The sequence below is a fragment of the Ipomoea triloba genome, chromosome 15, assembly GCF_003576645.1.
Source record: "Ipomoea triloba cultivar NCNSP0323 chromosome 15, ASM357664v1".
Lineage (NCBI taxonomy): Eukaryota > Viridiplantae > Streptophyta > Magnoliopsida > Solanales > Convolvulaceae > Ipomoea > Ipomoea triloba.
In genome coordinates, this window is record NC_044930.1 from 922,980 (window position 1) to 941,336 (window position 18,357).

Sequence of the window (18,357 nt, forward strand, 5' to 3'; positions counted from 1 at the left end):
ACGGCCGGTACCTGCTGCTTTCATGCATGCACCCTAGCAGGAGCTGCGTGCACTGCATTGCAATCTTAAAGAATTAGCTTTATTATTGCGTTAAAGCCAAACTTGGTTGCGATTTACGGTTCCGATTGATATCGATGCCTTTTGTATTCAAATATAATCACATTGTAAGGTGAACCATTGATGTACACATTCAGCATATAAATTATGAACATTTAGTATAAAAATTGTGAACATTCAGTATGCAAATTGTGAATATTTAGTATATGAAAATTGTAAACATTCAGTATATAAATTGTGTATTTTGGACCCGAGTCCACAAAATAATTTGTCCTTACGAAAACGGGCTTTAGTGTCCACTAGAATAGGCCCAGTAGGCTGGGCAGGTTATATATGAAAGTCCAATGGGCTTTGTAACCCAAAAGAGGGAAATTTCTTCTGTGGGCTCTCGTAACACAGGCCCATACACTGTGAGTTTGTTTTTATTTTTATTTTAGTTTTCAGTTACAGTTACGCTTCAGCGATGAAGTTTGAGCGCCTTCTTCAATCCGCCGCGAAATGGAGCAAATTGAAAAAGTTAGCTAATCATAGCTATCTTCGAAGCCTCAATTTTCAGCGATGCCGACTGGAGATGCATCACTTCCTTGTTCTCTCATCGAGAAGGTATTCAATCACGCATTATATGCATGCATGAGCGAACACATAGAGCATGGTTACTTACTTTACGATCAATGGGATAAGAATATAAGATCTATTCGGATTATAGCTCAGCCGAATTTGATAACCTCAGACCTGTTGAACACATATCTTCAATTTGATTCTATCGTTCGATCTGCTGCAAATCTGCAATATATGATGATTATGATCGGTGATGATTACTTGAGAATTGAGCTAGATTATTTGCTGGTCACGTTTGAGACCGTTGGTTTCTGGCTATCTTGTGTTTGAATAAATTACTCTTAAGTTTTATTGGCCTCTGAATATCAAGTTGCTTTGGCTTTCTTTGGCAGTGTGTTTGTCAAGTTAGAGAGCACACATATAACTGAATATTTATAGTTCATAGATTGCTGAATGGATTTGCAGTTGGATTTTATTGATGCATTATCAGCAAAAGAAGAATGTTTCCCAGGAAGCGTTTGGCAAGTCACAGATAGCTATCAGCATTATGGAGGATGAAATTTTGCTTAGCTGAATGCACTATGTTTCCAGTAAAATGGCATATGAATTTGCCCAGTTTAAGACACTAGGACTGGAGTTATTGGAATACTGGTATGCATTCAACCGATTTCTTTGATGACTAGCGGAAGTATAAATTCACTCTGTAGATATTCGTATTTTGGCTGGAGGCAAGTGAAGGGGTAAATTTTGTGCCTCGAGATGTTTAAGCTTTGGATAAAGAAGAAAGGTTGAAATGTTAAAATTACAGAAATGGATTTCTTACCTGAAAATATAAGTCTTCGAGTTTAACTGTGTTCTCCAGCCATATTTTTTTTACGAAGGTTATTAGGATAGTTTCATTTCAAAGAAGTCTATACTTGCCACTTGGAGAGAAATTTCATTAATATAGAATGAAATGGTTCTGGAATATCATTATGCTACACATACCCCAGCTTGTCATTCAAAATGTTTCCTATTTCCAAAGTTGTGAATTCACAATTCATTTGACTGGCATATAATTGATGGATGTAGATTTATACCTTTTACCCAACTTCAATGAGTTTTCATCATGAACAACTTTTTAACTAAAACTAATTATTGATTATAAATTTAGACCACCAATCTAACAGTGTTAATGGCTATACTCTAGAGCTCAAGGGCTTCTGTTATACATTATTGTCTTCCTCTCAGTTGAGAAGAGTAGGCTTGATTTACCAAATCAAGCTTTTCTGAGACAGGAGATCCCAAATTGAAGTACCTGGGATATGCTAACTCAACTCCGTCCGATACTTTGTAGGCACAAGGTTGCTCAGTTCCAACTGAATCCATTTAAGTCAAGTTGCTTGCAGCTTGAAGCAACATCTGTTTTGTCATCTGTGTTTAGGTCCAATTTTGGGCCAAAATAAGGCAGTTTATATTCTTGTGATGTCTTCTGCTTCTCTGGTTTAGATGTATCACTTCTATCAACAGCCTGAGCAAATAGTTTGACGTCTGCATCTGTTCCAGTAAATCTTCTGTCTGAATAATTGCTGTTGCCATTCCATTTTCCTCCTTGAAGTCCAGTGCTCACTGATAAGCCATTATTCTTTGTTTCTTCATCCATTTTGGACAGGTACTTCCTGTTTTCCCAAATGTCGTCACACCATCTGAATTCAGTCTGTTTTAGCCTGGTCTCATTGTAGAGATCTGTTGACTCCATATGTGCTCCAAAGTTCAAAGATCTCAAGCCCATCTGGCTATTACGCATCTCATGGTCCCTCAAAGAACCTTCACTGGACGTCAAGCAGCTGTCCAATGAACAATCTGTTGGCTGTGTTGCTTGTGCTTGTTGCTGACAGAAGCCTGGAAGTTCTTTTATCCCTGAAAATGCTGAGTTTAGGCATTGGTTGGATACTTTAGATACTAATTCTGATAGCTGAGCCTTGGCTGCCTCCAGTCCCATTTTTCCCAAGTCCTGTCTTCCAAGAGTCTCTTGTGCTTTCTCAAGCACTGCCTGTAAGTATTTTCCTTGGGCCTCTATCCTAAGCTGTAAATGTCGCTGTACCTAAGTCATTCCAGGTAGATATCATTTAAATGCATCTAAGAAGAATCCTTTATTGACTCTTGAACTAGATATGCAGACCAAATTTTTTACAACATTGACTAGGGTTTGAGGGGAACCAAGTTGGTTATTACTGAAACAGTTCGATATTTTATACATGAAATGAAAATTTTCATTTGGTGCTAATTTTGTACCCAAATTAAACCAATTTTCCCTTATTTTAGAGATAAATAAATAATTCTTAAACAATCTTTTACCTCAAGCTGCTCGTGTAGCCTTCTCTGAACTTCAATTTGTATTTGTATCGCTTCGCTTATGGGTAGGTTTCTAGGTACAAGATAACATGGCCAGATCAACATCAGTTGAAATGAGAAATGAATTGGATAAAAAAATAAGCTCTCATTTATTTAACATGCTTACGTATTTGCTAGGGGTCCGATGTTTGCACTGTTCATATGATTACCATTTGCCTCAGGTATCTTGTCTGATCCGGTTACTGCATCCATTCTTGAACTCACTGAATCGTTTCATATTTTCTCATTAAAATCTGTCAGCATATATATGTATTACTCAAGTTATTGGATTACTTACTTGCTTTATTGGAACCGCTATTTGCATGCCCATGGAGATTCTTACTAAGTCTGTATTTCTGTCAGTTCAAGCACAAAATGTTAGTTTGCTTTATTGTTATCACATAGAAGTATCTTCTACCAGTTATACCATCAACTATTACATGAAAACAAATCAAAGGAGGCTTTAGGAATTACAACAAAGGTGTTACTACCCTAGACAGTAAAAATCATTCATTTAGTCAAGATCCTTGTTTGCTTGGAAAAGTTGAATTAATTACTAGCTCAAGTTTTTGTAAACTAATCAAGGCTGAAATTGGGGGTGATTGAGAATGTACCTGAAGGTGACTTTTTAAGTGGTATAAGGTTAATCCTTGAATTCCCATTTGCTTCAAAACTGACTTTGGAGTAGCTTCTGCAGTAAGAAGTGCTGAATTTAATTAGCTGAACAAACTGCAATTTTTCTGATTCTTTTTGAAATTCATGTTTGTATATACTAACTGTCTGCTCCACCAAGCTGGTGAACTGCTTCTACAAACCGCTCATGGAGGTCTTGTGTCCACTTCAATCTTGGCTTGGCATCAGTTGAAAGGACTAGTCCTGAATCGCAATGGCCATTCTCACCTTGCATGAACAAATGCCTTTCAGGTGGCATCAACATATTTGTGGAAGGGTGCATGCTCTTCCCTTGGCGGTGGTGATGATACATGTTGCTGTCTTTAATTTGAAAATTACAAAGTAAGTTCCACATTATGAGGAATTGAAGTATCATGACAATTTATAAATAGTTTTTATGTACCTGTAATGGATTTGAAATTGCTTGGTGCAGTTTGCTGTCACCCTTTGAATTCTAACGTGTCTTGATACTTGATCAGAGAAAACTTTTATAGAGCTTTTGTCTACACCGTTCTCCACACTCCAAAGCTGTGCTCAAGGAAGTCTTATAAGGAAATGAGGGGGTGCTTTAGGAACTGGTCAGGTAAGGTATGGAATCTTGGATAGGGACAACACAAGCTACGTCAATCCAGTCTTCACAGTGACTCAAAAAGATATTTTGTTCTTTCAGTTTTACAACCTGTGGACCCTTGCTTGCAGGTTATATTTATATTATCAGACCCTGACGCTCAGCAGTTAAATTCCTATGCATTATTGTAGTTTCTGAAACACTAACACCTTAGAATGGGTACAAGAATAGATTCACCATAGACTTTCTCCTGTGCAGACATATTCCTCTCAAAGAAAAGTTTAGAATCTTATTCTCCGAACAAGTAGAGGAATTATTTCTGATGGGGAATGGAGGAATCCACTATCTATGATGTCTTGAAACCTTCACAGCCATTTTCACCTTTCTATGGATGATTCTGCTGACTAAAGCATCTTGTACCTTGAGAGATGGCCCTCTTGTTTACTTGTTTTAAGCGCATAATTAATGAATTAATTCATTTCTGTCAAGTTATAGCTGGGATGCATTTCTTCTTCTTTTTATAATTTAATTTATTTATAATATTATTACCATATTGTTGTTGGTAATGGTCACTGTATGATGCAGTTATCTGTCTGCAGTGCCATAGCTATATGCTTTATGATATTAGCTTGACTATAGTTTCCCCTGAGCAAAGAAAGAGATCGCTATCTCCAAACTCAGTCTTTTATTCATCATTTTTCTTTATCCATTTTCTTTTCATCTTGTTTGCTTTCAGATATCAGTGTGTTCTTGTTAAATGAAGGAGCTTTGTTTTAGTCACCTGCAGAAGGATCATGAAAAATGCAAGCTACTTTGTGCGTCACTTTCAAGAAGCTTATGCATGTCGCTATCTACACTAGTTCTTCAGTTCTAGACTTCCAGATGTAATGCATGGTAAATAAACTCCCCAACTTGCTTTCAATATCTATGATCTGTCTAATGAACTTTCTGAATATCTTTAGTGTTCTATCTGTCACATTCTATCACCAAATATAATGAGTTAATAAAAGGAGAAGATAAATATGAAAATAGTGGCAGGATTCTTTTTCTGACTTCGTCTGAAGGCCAGGAATGGAATACAGAACTTATTCCTTTTCGTCTCCTTTAGTAAGTTTGGTACTTATTCAGTTTGGACAGATCTAAAATAGTGATAAGAGGGCTCTCAACTAAATCTTTCCAATTCTTCTAAAATGGCAAAAGACAGCCATCTCCAAAGCATTGGGACCATTTCAAAAAGGATAAATAATGATGGACTGTACTTGCTTCATTCTTGTGTCTAATGCAAAACATGACAACTCAGAATTGGAAGGCCACCACTTGCCTTTCCCCTGTGTTGAGCCTTGATTTGCCTGGCTGAATACTGTGGATGAATCATTCAATCGTTGCTATACATGGTTACCTATATATATACTTTTATGCTCTTTTGTTGCTTAGGTCGGGCCTATATGCAAATACGTGTTGCTTTGGTGATCTAGAATTCCTTTCTCTTCGGATAGACTTAACCACATAATGCATCTTCTCACAAAAAAAAATTCATGAAAGAACAGAATATAATTCTATGGCATATAAAATAATATATGTTCTGCAACTGCTATAATGAGTTACCACTTTCCAACATACAGTAATGTGTTTTTGTTACTGTGTGTAGTTATGGTGAGCAAGTTTGCATATGAACAAATATGTCCAACATAACTAGGCAATAATGCATGTTAATCTAAGGACAGCTTTTTGGTGTCTAAAAGAAGCATTAGGAGATTGATTAAAACCTTTTAGGCCTTCCCTTCTTTTAGGAATTTAACTTTTAAATACAATTTGCTCTTGCTATATAATAATGAGCTAAACTGATCAACTCCTTCAAGGACATTTGTTCCTTCTGTAATTTTCTCTCTGGAAGGATGAATTGATTCACATACGATAGGATATATATTTTGTATGTAGCTTGGAGGAATCTTAAGCAACCTTTAGATAAAGTGCAGAAAGCAGGATTCTCCAACTGTTCTGCTGGCATGTGGATAGGAATGAAATGCAGATGAGGTACAATATACCATGCCTCAAACTTTGTTAAACTGGGCTGGTGCATAGATCTCAACCATAATGAATATGAGGGTTCTCTTTGATCACATAAACAAATGTTGGACATAGTTTCCTGAGATGGAATTTGTAGATGGGACCAAGACTTGATGATGCTTTAATTTATTTGTATATATGAGGCCCCCCGGTGTAAAAGTAACCAAATAGCCTTAAAATTTTCTCTACTGATAAATTCATTACCTTCCGTCTTGTTATTATCTTCACTTTCCTTTCCCTTGTGATGATAATGTGTTTTGATTAGTTATGTGTATTGTGATTAGCCTTTTCTTTTAACACTCTAATCCATAAATATAGAATAAGCACATTCTAATTTTGGTTTGATTGTTTCCAAAGCAGTACAATTAGAAGTACTTAAGTTGCATTTTCTTGATGTTACCATAAAGATAGCTGCTGCTGTTGTTATCTCTCTCTCTCTCTGGTGCAAGTACGGTACACACAACTCCTTCCTTTTACTCATCCGGTCTATCTTAATTCAGTTGTTTTACTAGTGCACTTAGAAAGATTCTCTACTTTAATCAAGTGGACATGGGCATGCACTGGCCATTTGTTCTTTGATGTACTTTCATTTCCTGGATGATGCGTTTATGTTAATCTAATTCTACTTTCAAGGACTGCACATGAAAAACATCTTTCCCAATGCTGCTCAATCATTAGGACTATTAACCTTGAGTGCAGCCATTGGTTGAGGAAGAAAACACAGAGATAGAAATGACCACGGAATGATATTCCTTGGGGGAGAGAAAGAAAAAGAAAAAGAAAATGGAGGGAGAGAGAAAGAAAAGTTAGATATTCTGGGAATGGAATTTGAGAATATTTACTAAAGCCATGGGGTCACATTCCCAACCCAAGAATTTAGTTATTCTCTTCCCACAGCCACGGAAAATGGCTTCCTCCCCATCTTCCCTTTGTCTTTAAGCTGCTTAATGCAGTTTGGATGCTTCTTTACCTGCATGTAATCAATCTATCCTTAAGGATCTTAATACCCACTATGTACCCATGATAATAATAATAATAACATATGAATAAATAAATGCATGGGATGTCTTGAGACACTTGGTAAGCAGACTATTAATACAATTGCAAGGTCGAAGAAAATTTACTCTTGTAGGGGTGTGCTGGGTAAAAAGCTCTGAGCCAAGCCTTTTTTCCGAGTAAGAGTTTATATATACAATTTGGGTCAAAACTAAATTGATTTTATAATGACGACGATAAATATAAATATAAATATAAATATATATATATATATATATATATATATATATATGAGATGTCCCTGTCTAAGTGTGCCTAACTGAAGGGGTTGTTATGCCGTGGACCCAGGTCCACCTTGCAAGGTGGACCTGGGTCTACATTCACATACACTATACTTTACATTCATACTTTGTAAACTCTACATTCACACATTACATGATTATATGTTTAGTAACTATATTACCACTGTTATGCATTCCCACATTCAAAACTCTATATTCACAGGTCCTATTCTCCATATTCACAACTTGAGAACTCCACATTCGCACATTACAGGGTTACAAGTTGTTAGAACTTCTTAACTCTATTACAGATTCACACATGCATAACTCTACATTCACGATTTCCATACTCCATATTCACAATTTGAAACCTCCACATTCACACATTTCTGGGCAACTCTACATTCACACAATCATAAATCTACATTCACGATTTCTATACTCTACATTCACACTTTAAAACCTCTACATTCACACATTTTTGGACAACTCTATATTCAGCAATATGTTTACTAATTTATAAAAAAAAAAAAAGACAAAAAAAGACAAAAACGACGTAGTTTTGGACCCAGGTCCACCTTGCAAGGTGGACCTGGGTCCACAGCATAATTTGCCTAACTGAAGGTGCTGGGCTATGTTAATAATGGAAGGTAGAAAAATATAGCCCAAGTTCTTGTTATCTAAAAGTTCTGCATATCTGGATTTTCATACAGATTAAATCCAAACTCAAACTGGGCCTTCACTTATTCTGCTAGCCTGCTACCCAATTTCAAGGCTGCTCAACTATCTGATGACATGATTGTTCTTGTTTTTGCCCAGTTGCACTTTCACAACTCACAAGCCCCTTTCCCAACTTCTACACGGCCTCCACCCTCCTCTCTTCCACATTAACTTTGGAAAATTAACACATTTGAATTTAATATTGTTGGATCCTTCTATATGCTTGTGGTTTTATCAATCAAGAATTTCTAGTAGTTGAGCAGTTTAATTATAAGATCATGTTTGATTGTCTTTCATAAATTTATACTCCATAGTCATTACATTACCCAGTTTCTTGATGCAACAGAAATTTTAATGTGAATAATGCTTATTTTGAAAGAGTACTGTTATATAATGCATCAATAGAGAAATTTTTGTTAGACGTTTCAATTTATGATTAATCATTAAGTCAGTTAGTGGGCGAATTGATTTGCCTAATAGCCAATCATCAACTTACCCCCATGAAATAGGAATTTTTGCTCGGAAGAGATACCCTATCAACTTACCCCTAATGGCCAATGCATCCATGTTTGGCAAGAGATCCACGTTGGGTAACTCCAACCAAGATGGCAAGAGATCCACGCTTGTAACCACAAGGTTACGAGTTTGAATCCTTGTTCCCTTAATTTGAGCCGGTCAGTTATGAATCTTTCTTGTGATTCTTTGCTGGCTAGGACCACAATGTGAGATATATTCACACTCAAAAAGGCTGTGGTTTCTCTTGTTATAAAAAAAAGGGAATTTTTCCATCCATGGCTTAGGAAGTACTTCCCATCTTGAAACGACATGCTCTTGAGTTTTAGTGCTGAGCTGCTGACTGCTTAATTTCATGAAAATCCTAAATTTCTGTGCTTTGAAAATTTTGTGTTTTGGACTTTTGGCAGTAAGATTAGCAGGTGAATCCTCATACTGTAGGGAACCAAGATTGTAACCACTTAAGTTGGTTGCCGTGAAGAATCTCTATCTCTCTTATAAACCTCCAAACAAAAAAGTTTTCTACCTTCAGCTCCATCCATCTTATGTGGAAGCTGGGCTGCAGAGCATTTCACGTTCTGAGGCCCCAGAAGCATGGCCACCCACCACTTTGTCATGCTTTAAAAAGTAGTTCTCTTTATTAGCTTGGAGATTTGGTGGTGGGATATGATTCCCACACCTTAGAAAAGCAAAGTGCACGATGATTATGAGACTAAAATCGTTATTTTGTATAAATATTGAGGTAAAAAATATACAGAAACAAGGTTTATTCAGTGTACACCATAGAGTAGTTGTTACGGTTTCATTCATCATCTAGAGATACAGTTTTTTTCTTAGATACTCCATACAATTTTGATAGAAAGAGTCATTTCTTTATGTTGGCAGCGTTTCATCTCATCTAGGTCATCTAGGTCACATCAATATATGGTCCATGGAGCAACCCACAGGGTCAAATTTTTGCATCATTTCTCTACTCTGCTGTCGATTTCGAGATACTAGATGGATTCATCTATTCCTCTGTGCCACAACTTTTTTCTTTATTGGATTTTTACATCACAGGAAGTTGGTGAGCTCTGCATCCAACACTGTTCATTGTGCCATTGTGGTTTCTGCAAACATAATGGTGCAGCCCGCAATTTTCACAGGTCAATTGTCATCCATCCATGTGGTTGTCCATTCATCTTATCTTATCTTATTAAATTCATATACTAACCTTAATTGTTCTAATCTTGTGATTTCTGGATGCTGCAGAATTAAACAAAAGCTCATGCCTAGAACATTATTCCATCCCATTTGGCACAACGAATCAAGAGGTACTAGAATGTCACATCAAGTAAAATATAATAAGAGATAAGTTAAGAAGCAAAACTCTTTCATTTGTATAAAAGGATTTGAATTTAATGTAATGTGTTTTGCTAAAGAGTCTTAACTCCTTACTATTACCTACAAAATCATCATGTTATGCCTAATACTTAGTATGGTGTACGATACTTTCACAATTACAAAATGCAAATTCAAATTTTTGGTATATTTAAAAAAATAGAAATGAATTCAAGATATTTTATATAAAATATTGATATCACAAAATTATAAAATTCATGACAAAACAAGTTCAAATTCACATAATTAATTCAACCGTCCTCCATTATATGTACTAACTCATATATTTCAATCAATTACATACAAATATATTTTTGTTGCATTTATGTGGTCTGCTGTAAGTGGAATCCTTGCGCATCCCACTTTGTATACTTGTATTTGTCAAATAAGCTTTAGCCTATTAGTTAAAATTGAGATAGAGACATTAAAGTTTAATTTTTTAAGTTTAATTTTTTTTTTCCCTTTTGTGAAGAAGAAACTTATAGCATTAAAAAGACACTGTACAACAAGTTCGTCAAGAAGGTGTTGGCAAGAATTGAATTCGTAACTTTCAGGTACAAGAATCATGTTCCATTCACTTAACCACCCCTTTCAGACTGTTTAATTCTTATTTTGTATATTTATGAGTGTAACTTGTATTAATTTTATTATTTGAAACTTGAGAGTATTCAACCTTCCAATTTGTTGGGTGTGTGTGTATATGTTATCTTCCAAAACGAAAGTAAAAAAATGCTTATTTCTACCTTAATATATAAGCAATATAATTTATCCAAAAAATATATATATATAAGCAATATAATATTACAATAGGGAAAATTATGAGAGCTGTGTATAGAGAGACGAAGACAAAGCTACAGTTAGAAAGTTTCACAAAATATTGCTCATTTTAGCAGACTTTGGATTGTCACTTGTCAGCAACTATATATATTATTAGTGCAGACATAAAGTTATCTGCATGTGAACTATATACAAAGCATAAAGCCAGATCGAACAGGAAAAAGAAAAACAGGAAAGTTGAAATCATATTTCTCCAAAGAGGAGGAAGAGCTTAGGATTCCATAGAAATGGCCAAGTTTTTTGTCCTTGCAGTCTCTGCATTTCTCACCATATTCAATCCCTTTGCACCTGCAGCCTCAGTTCTTCATGGTATGCTCTCTTCCCATATCATTTCTCCCTAAAAATGTATAGTTGATCAAAGTTTATACATAATACATGCAATTTGACTAAGTTCAGATGTTTGTTTAGTAAATTAGTAACTTTGGGGTTAAATGAATTTCTTTGAAATTTGCAGGGGAACACTACCACCACCACGGCATGGCACTCAACTTCAGCTACTCAGGCACAACGGGCCCGGCCCGGTGGGGAGCCTTAAACCCTGCATTCTCAGCATGCTCCAATGGGAAATCACAGTCCCCAATCAACATCCTCCGCCACAAAGCTATCATTAACAAGAAGTTGAAGCCTCTGGAGATGAAATATAGTCGGTCTGTCAATGCTACTTTGATGGACAATGGGTTTAATGTTGGGGTAATGAAAAGCATGTTACACAGTTTGCAATCAGTTGCAGAATTTTGTACTGATTCATTAATATTATCATGATAAATGCAGATAAGTTATGGTGAAGATGCAGGAGCTTTGGTTTTGGAAGGGAAGATCTACAGACTGAAGCAAATGCACTGGCATGCCCCTTCTGAGCACCAGATTGATGGATTTCAGTAATACCCTTTTTCCCTTATGGCTTATGCACACATATTTCTCTTTACCTATAAGAGAATTAATTTTAGAATCTTTTATAAGGAGTTTCATACTTATAGCATTAGCGTTACGAGGTCCTAGACTATGCACATATTTCTAAGGAAGCAAAGATTCCCTTCAATTCTTAGGTCCTATGTCTTCTACAAAATCTGAATAAACTAATTAATTACAAAATTGTAGCTTTGCAGCTGAGCTTCACCTGGTTCACATTGCTCCTGATAACAGCGTGGCGGTATTGGCAGTCCTCCTCAAATTAGGCCATCCTGATCCCCTTCTTGCTAAGGTAAATTCATTATTGGCTTACTCAAATAGCCCTTTGACTATAACATTATGGAGTAGGTGAGTGGCAATATGGAATACATTTCGATCAATTCAAACTAGCTATCACTTTGATATTGAAATTTAATCTGACGATGAAATTATATGAAATTTCATTAAAAATTTTATATGAACATTCATGCATGATGCTTAGTCTTTTTTTTTTTTTTTTAAAGATCCAAAAGCAACTGACTGAACTGCCTAGGGAGTTATTAAGACAAGAGAAACCTCGAATTTCTCTAGGAAATCTGAACACTCATGAATTGGTCAAATTTTCCCATAGCCATAAGTATTACAGATATGTTGGCTCCCTCACTACCCCTCCATGCACTGAAGATATTATATGGACCGTCATTGGCAAGGTATACCAAGATTACTCTTCAACATAGATACACTTTTACTCTTAGTTTAATTTCTGTCTTTTATTTTTATTTGCTGATTTTATTTATTTTTATTTTTTGGAAAAAAAAAATTATATGAGAAGATTCATTCAGTATCAAGAGAACAAGTTGTAGCTCTAAGAGCTCCATTGGATTCGACATGTAAGAGGAATTCAAGGCCAATCCAGCCCCTGGATGGACGACATGTTGAGTTCTATGAGCGTTAATAGCATTATTGATCATCTTAAAGTTAATTGGGATATAATATACGCAAATAAACATGATTTGCTCTTTTTTTCCACTTTCAATATATGTGTGTGTTTAGAAGTCATTTTTAGAATAAGAATCAAGCTTAAATTGAGTTCTTATCAAATTCTTATTATATGATTTTATTTCTCAGCCTTTATTTGGTTATTTTTCAACAACATATAGATAGTCCGATAGGATAAACTAGGAAATATATGAGTGTGTCTAAAATTTATGGAATTAAACTTCAATCAAAATATTTAGTAATTGGCTACTTAAGTGTGTATAGTAGTGAAAGGTTTGTGGCTTTATGAATATACTTGCTAGTGATGCTTGGAATAATTGAAGCATGAAATACAAAGCAAATAATGAGATTGAAGCTAGAAGGGGAACACAAAGATTTAAAGTGAGTTGTTAATGGTCAAATTACAACAATCAACCTTTGTTGGTGGCTAATTTGTTACAACAATTCGATCAGCCCAACATGTAACAAGCGAATTTTAGGGGATGTTATTTTTCATGCACTGTATTGTTTGTTGTCAAATTTTTATTATTACAATTTAGCAATCTCTATGTGACTTTTCCTTGTTGATTTAATTCGCGTTAGAAAATTAGGAATTTAGAAAACTACTCTTGCACAACTTGATTAAACTATTACCTACTTACATTAATCACTCTCACTCTAACACCAACTCTATTAAATACATACTACTCCATTCATAAAAATATAAAATAAAAAGGTTATATTATAGCCATGAGCCCATGACCATGGGAATATCGACTATGGCCTTTTGTCCAAATTTGGCTGAAGAGCTATAAACTACTTGGGCAACCCAATAGAGATATACTTACAATTCAGCGAGGAAATTATTCATTGTGTTCAATAGTGGAAACTCTGAGTTACATCTAAAGAAATTATTATTATTATTATTATTGAATTTCTTTATTTTACCATTTTAAAAGAAAGTAATTATTTTTCTTTTTTATTTCTCAACTTTGAATCACATGCCACATCATATATACCTAACAATCATATGTGGATGCTAAGTTAGCAACTTTTATAATAACACATTTAAAATATTACTTGAAGTTTTTTAAATTATGCGTTAATTAATTAATTAATTAATTTTTGAATTTGTTGGCTATGCGGTTTCTATATATATATATATAAAAGTTAAAAGAATTTATTTGGCTTTTAAATATTTATAAGAAAGGACAAGTTTTATGCAACCAAGAAAGTAGAAGCAGCAGCAAGTTTCAGTGCAGAGTGAAGAAATTAACGATTAGAACAAAGTGACGTATTTGACACTCTTATCATGGGGTAGCCTTCATGCATTATTTAACGTTACAGTCCCAGAAAAAAATATTTATGTGCCATGGGTCCATCACTGCAACCAGCACGTTGCATTGTTTTTGTTTCTATCAAAATAATTCAAATGCTGAATAATGCCCCGGTAAATACTATTGAGTTTCTACCTTGAAAGTGAATTCTAAGTTAACACTAATAAATTTTAAAATGTAACCTGTATATCGATTGTCAGAGAAGAGTGATCGAAAGAGTGAAATGTGATTTTTGTACTAGAAAGTTGTCAACATTTTTTTATCGATCCTGTCGTACCAAATGTTTCTAATATATATGATTTATGTATTATTACACAAGAGCGAGATTTAAAGAATACAATTGATTTGATGGATCTGAACTTTCACCTCTTGGTTGGAAGCCATTAGAGGCTTGCATATGTAGTGATAGTAGTCTTTTTCACAAAGAGAAGTTTAGAAGAGGCAAACTATTATGCGAATGGGACGAAAAATCATCATGATTTATCTTTTCTTAGATTTATCTAACTTTTTGGTTATGTATCCAAAAATCAACATGTTGTTTTATCTTTTCTCTCCATTGTATCCAAAAAGAAGTTGTTAGGGTCTTGTAGGTCTCATTTGGATAAGCTAAGTTTGAAATTATTCTTTGTCAAAAAAGGGCCTTGAAATCAATTTCTTGTATAAATACAAAGTTGTTTCTATTCTTTTTATTATGGAAATTGCTCTGAAAGAAATGTGGAAAGACTCCCTTCGTGCAATTTATTCTCACCTTCGTCTACCTATCCCCATCACTAAATATAAAATTTTTAAAGAAGTTTGTAACTAATAGAGCCTTGTTGATTTCAATATGAATCTGTCCTTAGCTTGTAAGTTAAGGTGATCCGATTAATATTATATTTGTTTAATTAAACGTGGAGATATTTTACCCACATACACCTGCCAATCAAGGAATATTACTATTATATTATTTGTGTGTTTTATAACCCAACTGTCACTAGTACTGTTAGATTTACATATATATTTTTACATGAAAATTTACGATATCTATAAGTAATGATTCAGTTTGTATCAAATACCACACTAAAGTAAATAGTAAAAATTATAAGTTTATATTAGGTTCTTTATAGAGTATAATACTCGATACAAACTGAAACCCTTTACCATTTACTTTGTGAATGATAGTGATATAAAAGAACGTCGACTCTATTGATTAGCACTTTAAATTTTTTTATATTTTTATTAATAAATTTAACTTTATATTGAAGTATAGTATACGGTTTAATATGATATGATAAATATAAAATGAGTACTACTGTCTACTATTCTAAAGTTATTTCATCATTTTCACCTTTTACCTGCCATCATTCTATATTTTTTTATTTAATTACGGAGAATATATACTATGTGTATTTCTATTTTCTACTCCAAACTTTTACTCCCACAGTTGACACACATAAAATCTTGATTCAGACATTTCTTGCATTGAGACCACTTGAAAAAAATTAATTTATCAATGTCCACCACATCATGAGGTAAAATTTAGGGGGTAAGATTTGAGAGTATATGTAGTAGAACTCTTTAATTACTATATGGACTTTTTTTTTTCCTGCATTGCACTAGTATTTATTCATATCACATACAAGTGTGATTAATTCAATCGAGTCTTGTTCGAACCCTATTTAGAACAACATTTTTAGGAGTGTTGTTGCGTACACATAAGAATATCTATTTATTCGGAATAACTAATTATATATGAACAAGTTCACCGTCAATATAAAACTTGTTCGTTTTTTCTTTTCTTTTAAAATTATAACCAACGCTGCATATAGGTAGGTAAAATTAAGGTAAAACATTTTTATATAAGATAATAAATGATTAGTCATAATTCATATCACCTTTTAATATATAACAAATCCAATTTAATTATACCTAAAATACCAATTAAATAATAAAAATTACTCCCATACCAATAAAATAATGAAAGCTAGCTCGAAAATTCAATGGATGAAATATGATTCTCGTTCGTACTTAAAGATTACAAGTTCGATTTTTGTTTACACATTCTTGGTCGATTCTGTTACACAAAGTATATCTAGTGTAATTCATCACATCTCTTATAAAATTTATGAAGAATGGGATTAGTACGTAATGAGATTTATTCGGTGCATGCTCTCGATAATGTTACAAAATAATAAAACAAAAGAAAGTGGCATTTGGTAAGCTGGTTGGTTGATGTTGGTTTTCATTCCACGTTTGAACAATAATTATTTGATCATCTTCAATTCGATCACCAATAAAAATATAATAAGCTACAGCTAGATCTAACTTCCACGCCACCTCACCTCGATAATCTCCATACATGTACTTATGGGACCATGGAGAATATGTACAATTTCTGCAATTAGCAAGGGACACACCTACGTGTACGAGGATGCAAGACATGTGACTTTTCACCTCTTAATTAACATCACACAATAGGGTGTTTACTTGCCCTACAACAACCGATATTCTTACTAATGCAAAACACATTTACAAAAGTCTTGTTTGACAATTACCAATTATCATTGCAAAACACATTTACAAAATTCTTGTTTGACAATTAGCAATTAGTGATGAACAATGTTATAAAAATCGGTCTAAGCGGTCGATTAGGTGTTAAGCGTCCTTAGTCGAGGTGATTTTAGTTCTAAGCGGCTTTTAGTCGCCTGATCAACTAGGTGCTCTAAGCATTGAGTTGGCAGCTTGGTGCTCAACTCGGTCGAGTGGTTTTTTTTGCCTGTTCAACTACTCCCCTTCTATATTTCTCCAACCATGTACTTAATTAACTAAACATCTAACATATGCAGTTGACTAGCGTGGGGGATTAATAGTCTAACAACTCCGAGGGGAAAAAATGAAGATAATATACTCGGATTACTCGGCCGCCTAGGTGCTAGGCTGCCCCAAACGCCTGACTAGCTAGTGCTTAATTAGCACCTTCTGCAACATTGGTGATGAGTAGTTAGCAATTAGCGGATTAACAATTTTGACCAGCTGACATTGTTTATAGAGAGATGTTCGATAAAATCTAGTTTAAAACTTTTTAAGATGCATCGGCAATTCGTGTATGAACTGTCCCAAACTATTAGATTCAAATGAGGTTTATTTTATTAAAAAAAAAAAACAAGAATAAATTGCCAATTTGATTCTTCAATTAGGTTTTAGTCTTCGAATATTCATTTTACATAATAAAATTTCTAATTATGAAATTGTTACATAATTTGGTTATGAATTTTATTTGTCAATGGTAATTAGTTTTTATTTAAAAGGTGAATTAAAAAAACATATATAGTTTGTATCAATTTTATTATTAAAATGAATTAAATTAAAGGAAAAAATAACTGACAATCAAAATTAATTATAATCGTTTGTGCACTCCTATATGTTGTCTGTCTTTTTCTCCAATTAAATATTTTTGGCATTTCAAACAAACCGGTCAACACGTCAATTAAGGAAAAATATGAGGAAGGTAACACAATGCATTGACCTTTTCGGTACCAGACACCATTTAATACAGCCAAGTTGGTAGGAAGAATGAAACCCTAGCTAACCTAATCACTTTACTGCATCCAATATCCCTATCATTGTAACACTATGAGTTGCTCACATGGACAGTTCAATTTGTCACATGGATAAAATTTGGGAACAATGACTCGGAATCTAGTTTCGCTAACGACAGTGTTGAGCTTATTTATTAGGGGAAAAATTGAAAGTTTTCATATTTAAAATCAGTCGACAATTAAAATTAGCAGTCATTATTCGAACGTATACATTGCATAAATCCCGCTTTTGTGTAATATATAGTTTACAAACGACACTAGAAAGATCATGTGTAATGTGTTCAATCGAGAGGGTATTGACAGGAATTGAATTCATGATCTTCTGGTAAGAAAATCATATTTCATCCGCATCCACTCTTTCACACATTTTGGGGTGATGTTATTGAATGATTCATACCTCTTATTCGGCCAAATCTTATCCGTTTGTATCAAATCATGACACGAATAAATTGATTGATTGCCAAACAAGAGTTGCTACTTAATTATTCGTGGTATTTACTTGGAAATGTTACTTCAATTTGTGAAAGAAAAGGTAATATATTGCATTTTTGCAG

At 34.2% G+C, this 18,357-nt stretch overlaps 3 protein-coding genes and 1 long non-coding RNA gene across 7 annotated transcripts; 3 read left to right on the forward strand and 1 right to left on the reverse strand.

Moving 5' to 3' along the window:
- The first annotated feature begins 530 nt into the window (after positions 1 to 530).
- Positions 531 to 1,110, forward strand: LOC116007027. Its single transcript, XR_004095194.1, has 2 exons — positions 531 to 660; positions 1,081 to 1,110. It is a non-coding gene; the product is annotated as an uncharacterized LOC116007027 (long non-coding RNA).
- Positions 1,111 to 1,571: 461 nt separating this feature from the next.
- On the reverse strand, positions 1,572 to 4,214 carry LOC116007024 (myb-related protein 1-like). 2 transcript variants are annotated; one of them, XM_031247585.1, is made up of 7 exons: positions 4,064 to 4,214; positions 3,889 to 3,981; positions 3,603 to 3,679; positions 3,287 to 3,344; positions 3,116 to 3,212; positions 2,953 to 3,022; positions 1,572 to 2,698 (listed from the first exon to the last, which is right to left on the reverse strand). In XM_031247585.1, exons 2-7 carry the CDS (start codon positions 3,971 to 3,973, stop codon positions 1,964 to 1,966), a joined length of 1,122 nt encoding a protein of 373 aa, XP_031103445.1. In that variant the 5' UTR covers positions 3,974 to 3,981; positions 4,064 to 4,214; the 3' UTR covers positions 1,572 to 1,963. The 2 variants fall into 2 exon arrangements, with proteins under 2 accessions (XP_031103445.1, XP_031103444.1); XM_031247584.1 differs by having other exon boundaries at positions 3,766 to 3,981.
- Positions 4,215 to 4,313: 99 nt separating this feature from the next.
- Positions 4,314 to 11,197, forward strand: LOC116007026. 3 transcript variants are annotated; one of them, XM_031247590.1, is made up of 5 exons: positions 4,314 to 5,122; positions 9,865 to 9,950; positions 10,057 to 10,118; positions 10,658 to 10,739; positions 11,125 to 11,197. In XM_031247590.1, the coding sequence occupies exons 1-5, from the start codon at positions 5,120 to 5,122 to the stop codon at positions 11,144 to 11,146; spliced, it is 255 nt and encodes an 84-aa protein (XP_031103450.1). In that variant the 5' UTR covers positions 4,314 to 5,119; the 3' UTR covers positions 11,147 to 11,197. The 3 variants fall into 3 exon arrangements, with proteins under 3 accessions (XP_031103450.1, XP_031103448.1, XP_031103449.1); XM_031247588.1 differs by lacking the exon at positions 4,314 to 5,122 and having other exon boundaries at positions 9,747 to 9,950; XM_031247589.1 differs by lacking the exon at positions 4,314 to 5,122 and having other exon boundaries at positions 9,747 to 9,950; positions 10,661 to 10,739.
- On the forward strand, positions 11,138 to 13,011 carry LOC116007025 (alpha carbonic anhydrase 1, chloroplastic-like). Its single transcript, XM_031247587.1, has 6 exons — positions 11,138 to 11,331; positions 11,477 to 11,712; positions 11,794 to 11,900; positions 12,121 to 12,223; positions 12,435 to 12,620; positions 12,743 to 13,011. Exons 1-6 carry the CDS (start codon positions 11,250 to 11,252, stop codon positions 12,863 to 12,865), a joined length of 837 nt encoding a protein of 278 aa, XP_031103447.1. The 5' UTR covers positions 11,138 to 11,249; the 3' UTR covers positions 12,866 to 13,011.
- The last annotated feature ends 5,346 nt before the right edge of the window (positions 13,012 to 18,357 follow it).

What these genes read in the sequence shown, in the direction of transcription:
- LOC116007026 (XM_031247588.1), top strand. Translation starts at nt 9,805, where the DNA reads ATGGATTCATCTATTCCTCTGTGCCACAACTTTTTTCTTTATTGGATT. An exon ending in TTGGCACAACGAATCAAGAG is followed by an intron (nt 10,119 to 10,657) that starts GTACTAGAATGT and finishes CCTTTTGTGAAG; the next exon opens with AAGAAACTTATAGCATTAAA. An exon ending in ATTGAATTCGTAACTTTCAG is followed by an intron (nt 10,740 to 11,124) that starts GTACAAGAATCA and finishes TTATTAGTGCAG; the next exon opens with ACATAAAGTTATCTGCATGT.
- LOC116007024 (XM_031247584.1), bottom strand. Translation starts at nt 3,973, where the DNA reads ATGTATCATCACCACCGCCAAGGGAAGAGCATGCACCCTTCCACAAAT. An exon ending in CCAGCTTGGTGGAGCAGACA is followed by an intron (nt 3,680 to 3,765) that starts GTTAGTATATAC and finishes TTCTTACTGCAG; the next exon opens with AAGCTACTCCAAAGTCAGTT. An exon ending in GGCTACACGAGCAGCTTGAG is followed by an intron (nt 2,699 to 2,952) that starts GTAAAAGATTGT and finishes GGAATGACTTAG; the next exon opens with GTACAGCGACATTTACAGCT.
- LOC116007025 (XM_031247587.1), top strand. Translation starts at nt 11,250, where the DNA reads ATGGCCAAGTTTTTTGTCCTTGCAGTCTCTGCATTTCTCACCATATTC. An exon ending in TGCAGCCTCAGTTCTTCATG is followed by an intron (nt 11,332 to 11,476) that starts GTATGCTCTCTT and finishes TGAAATTTGCAG; the next exon opens with GGGAACACTACCACCACCAC. An exon ending in ACAATGGGTTTAATGTTGGG is followed by an intron (nt 11,713 to 11,793) that starts GTAATGAAAAGC and finishes TGATAAATGCAG; the next exon opens with ATAAGTTATGGTGAAGATGC.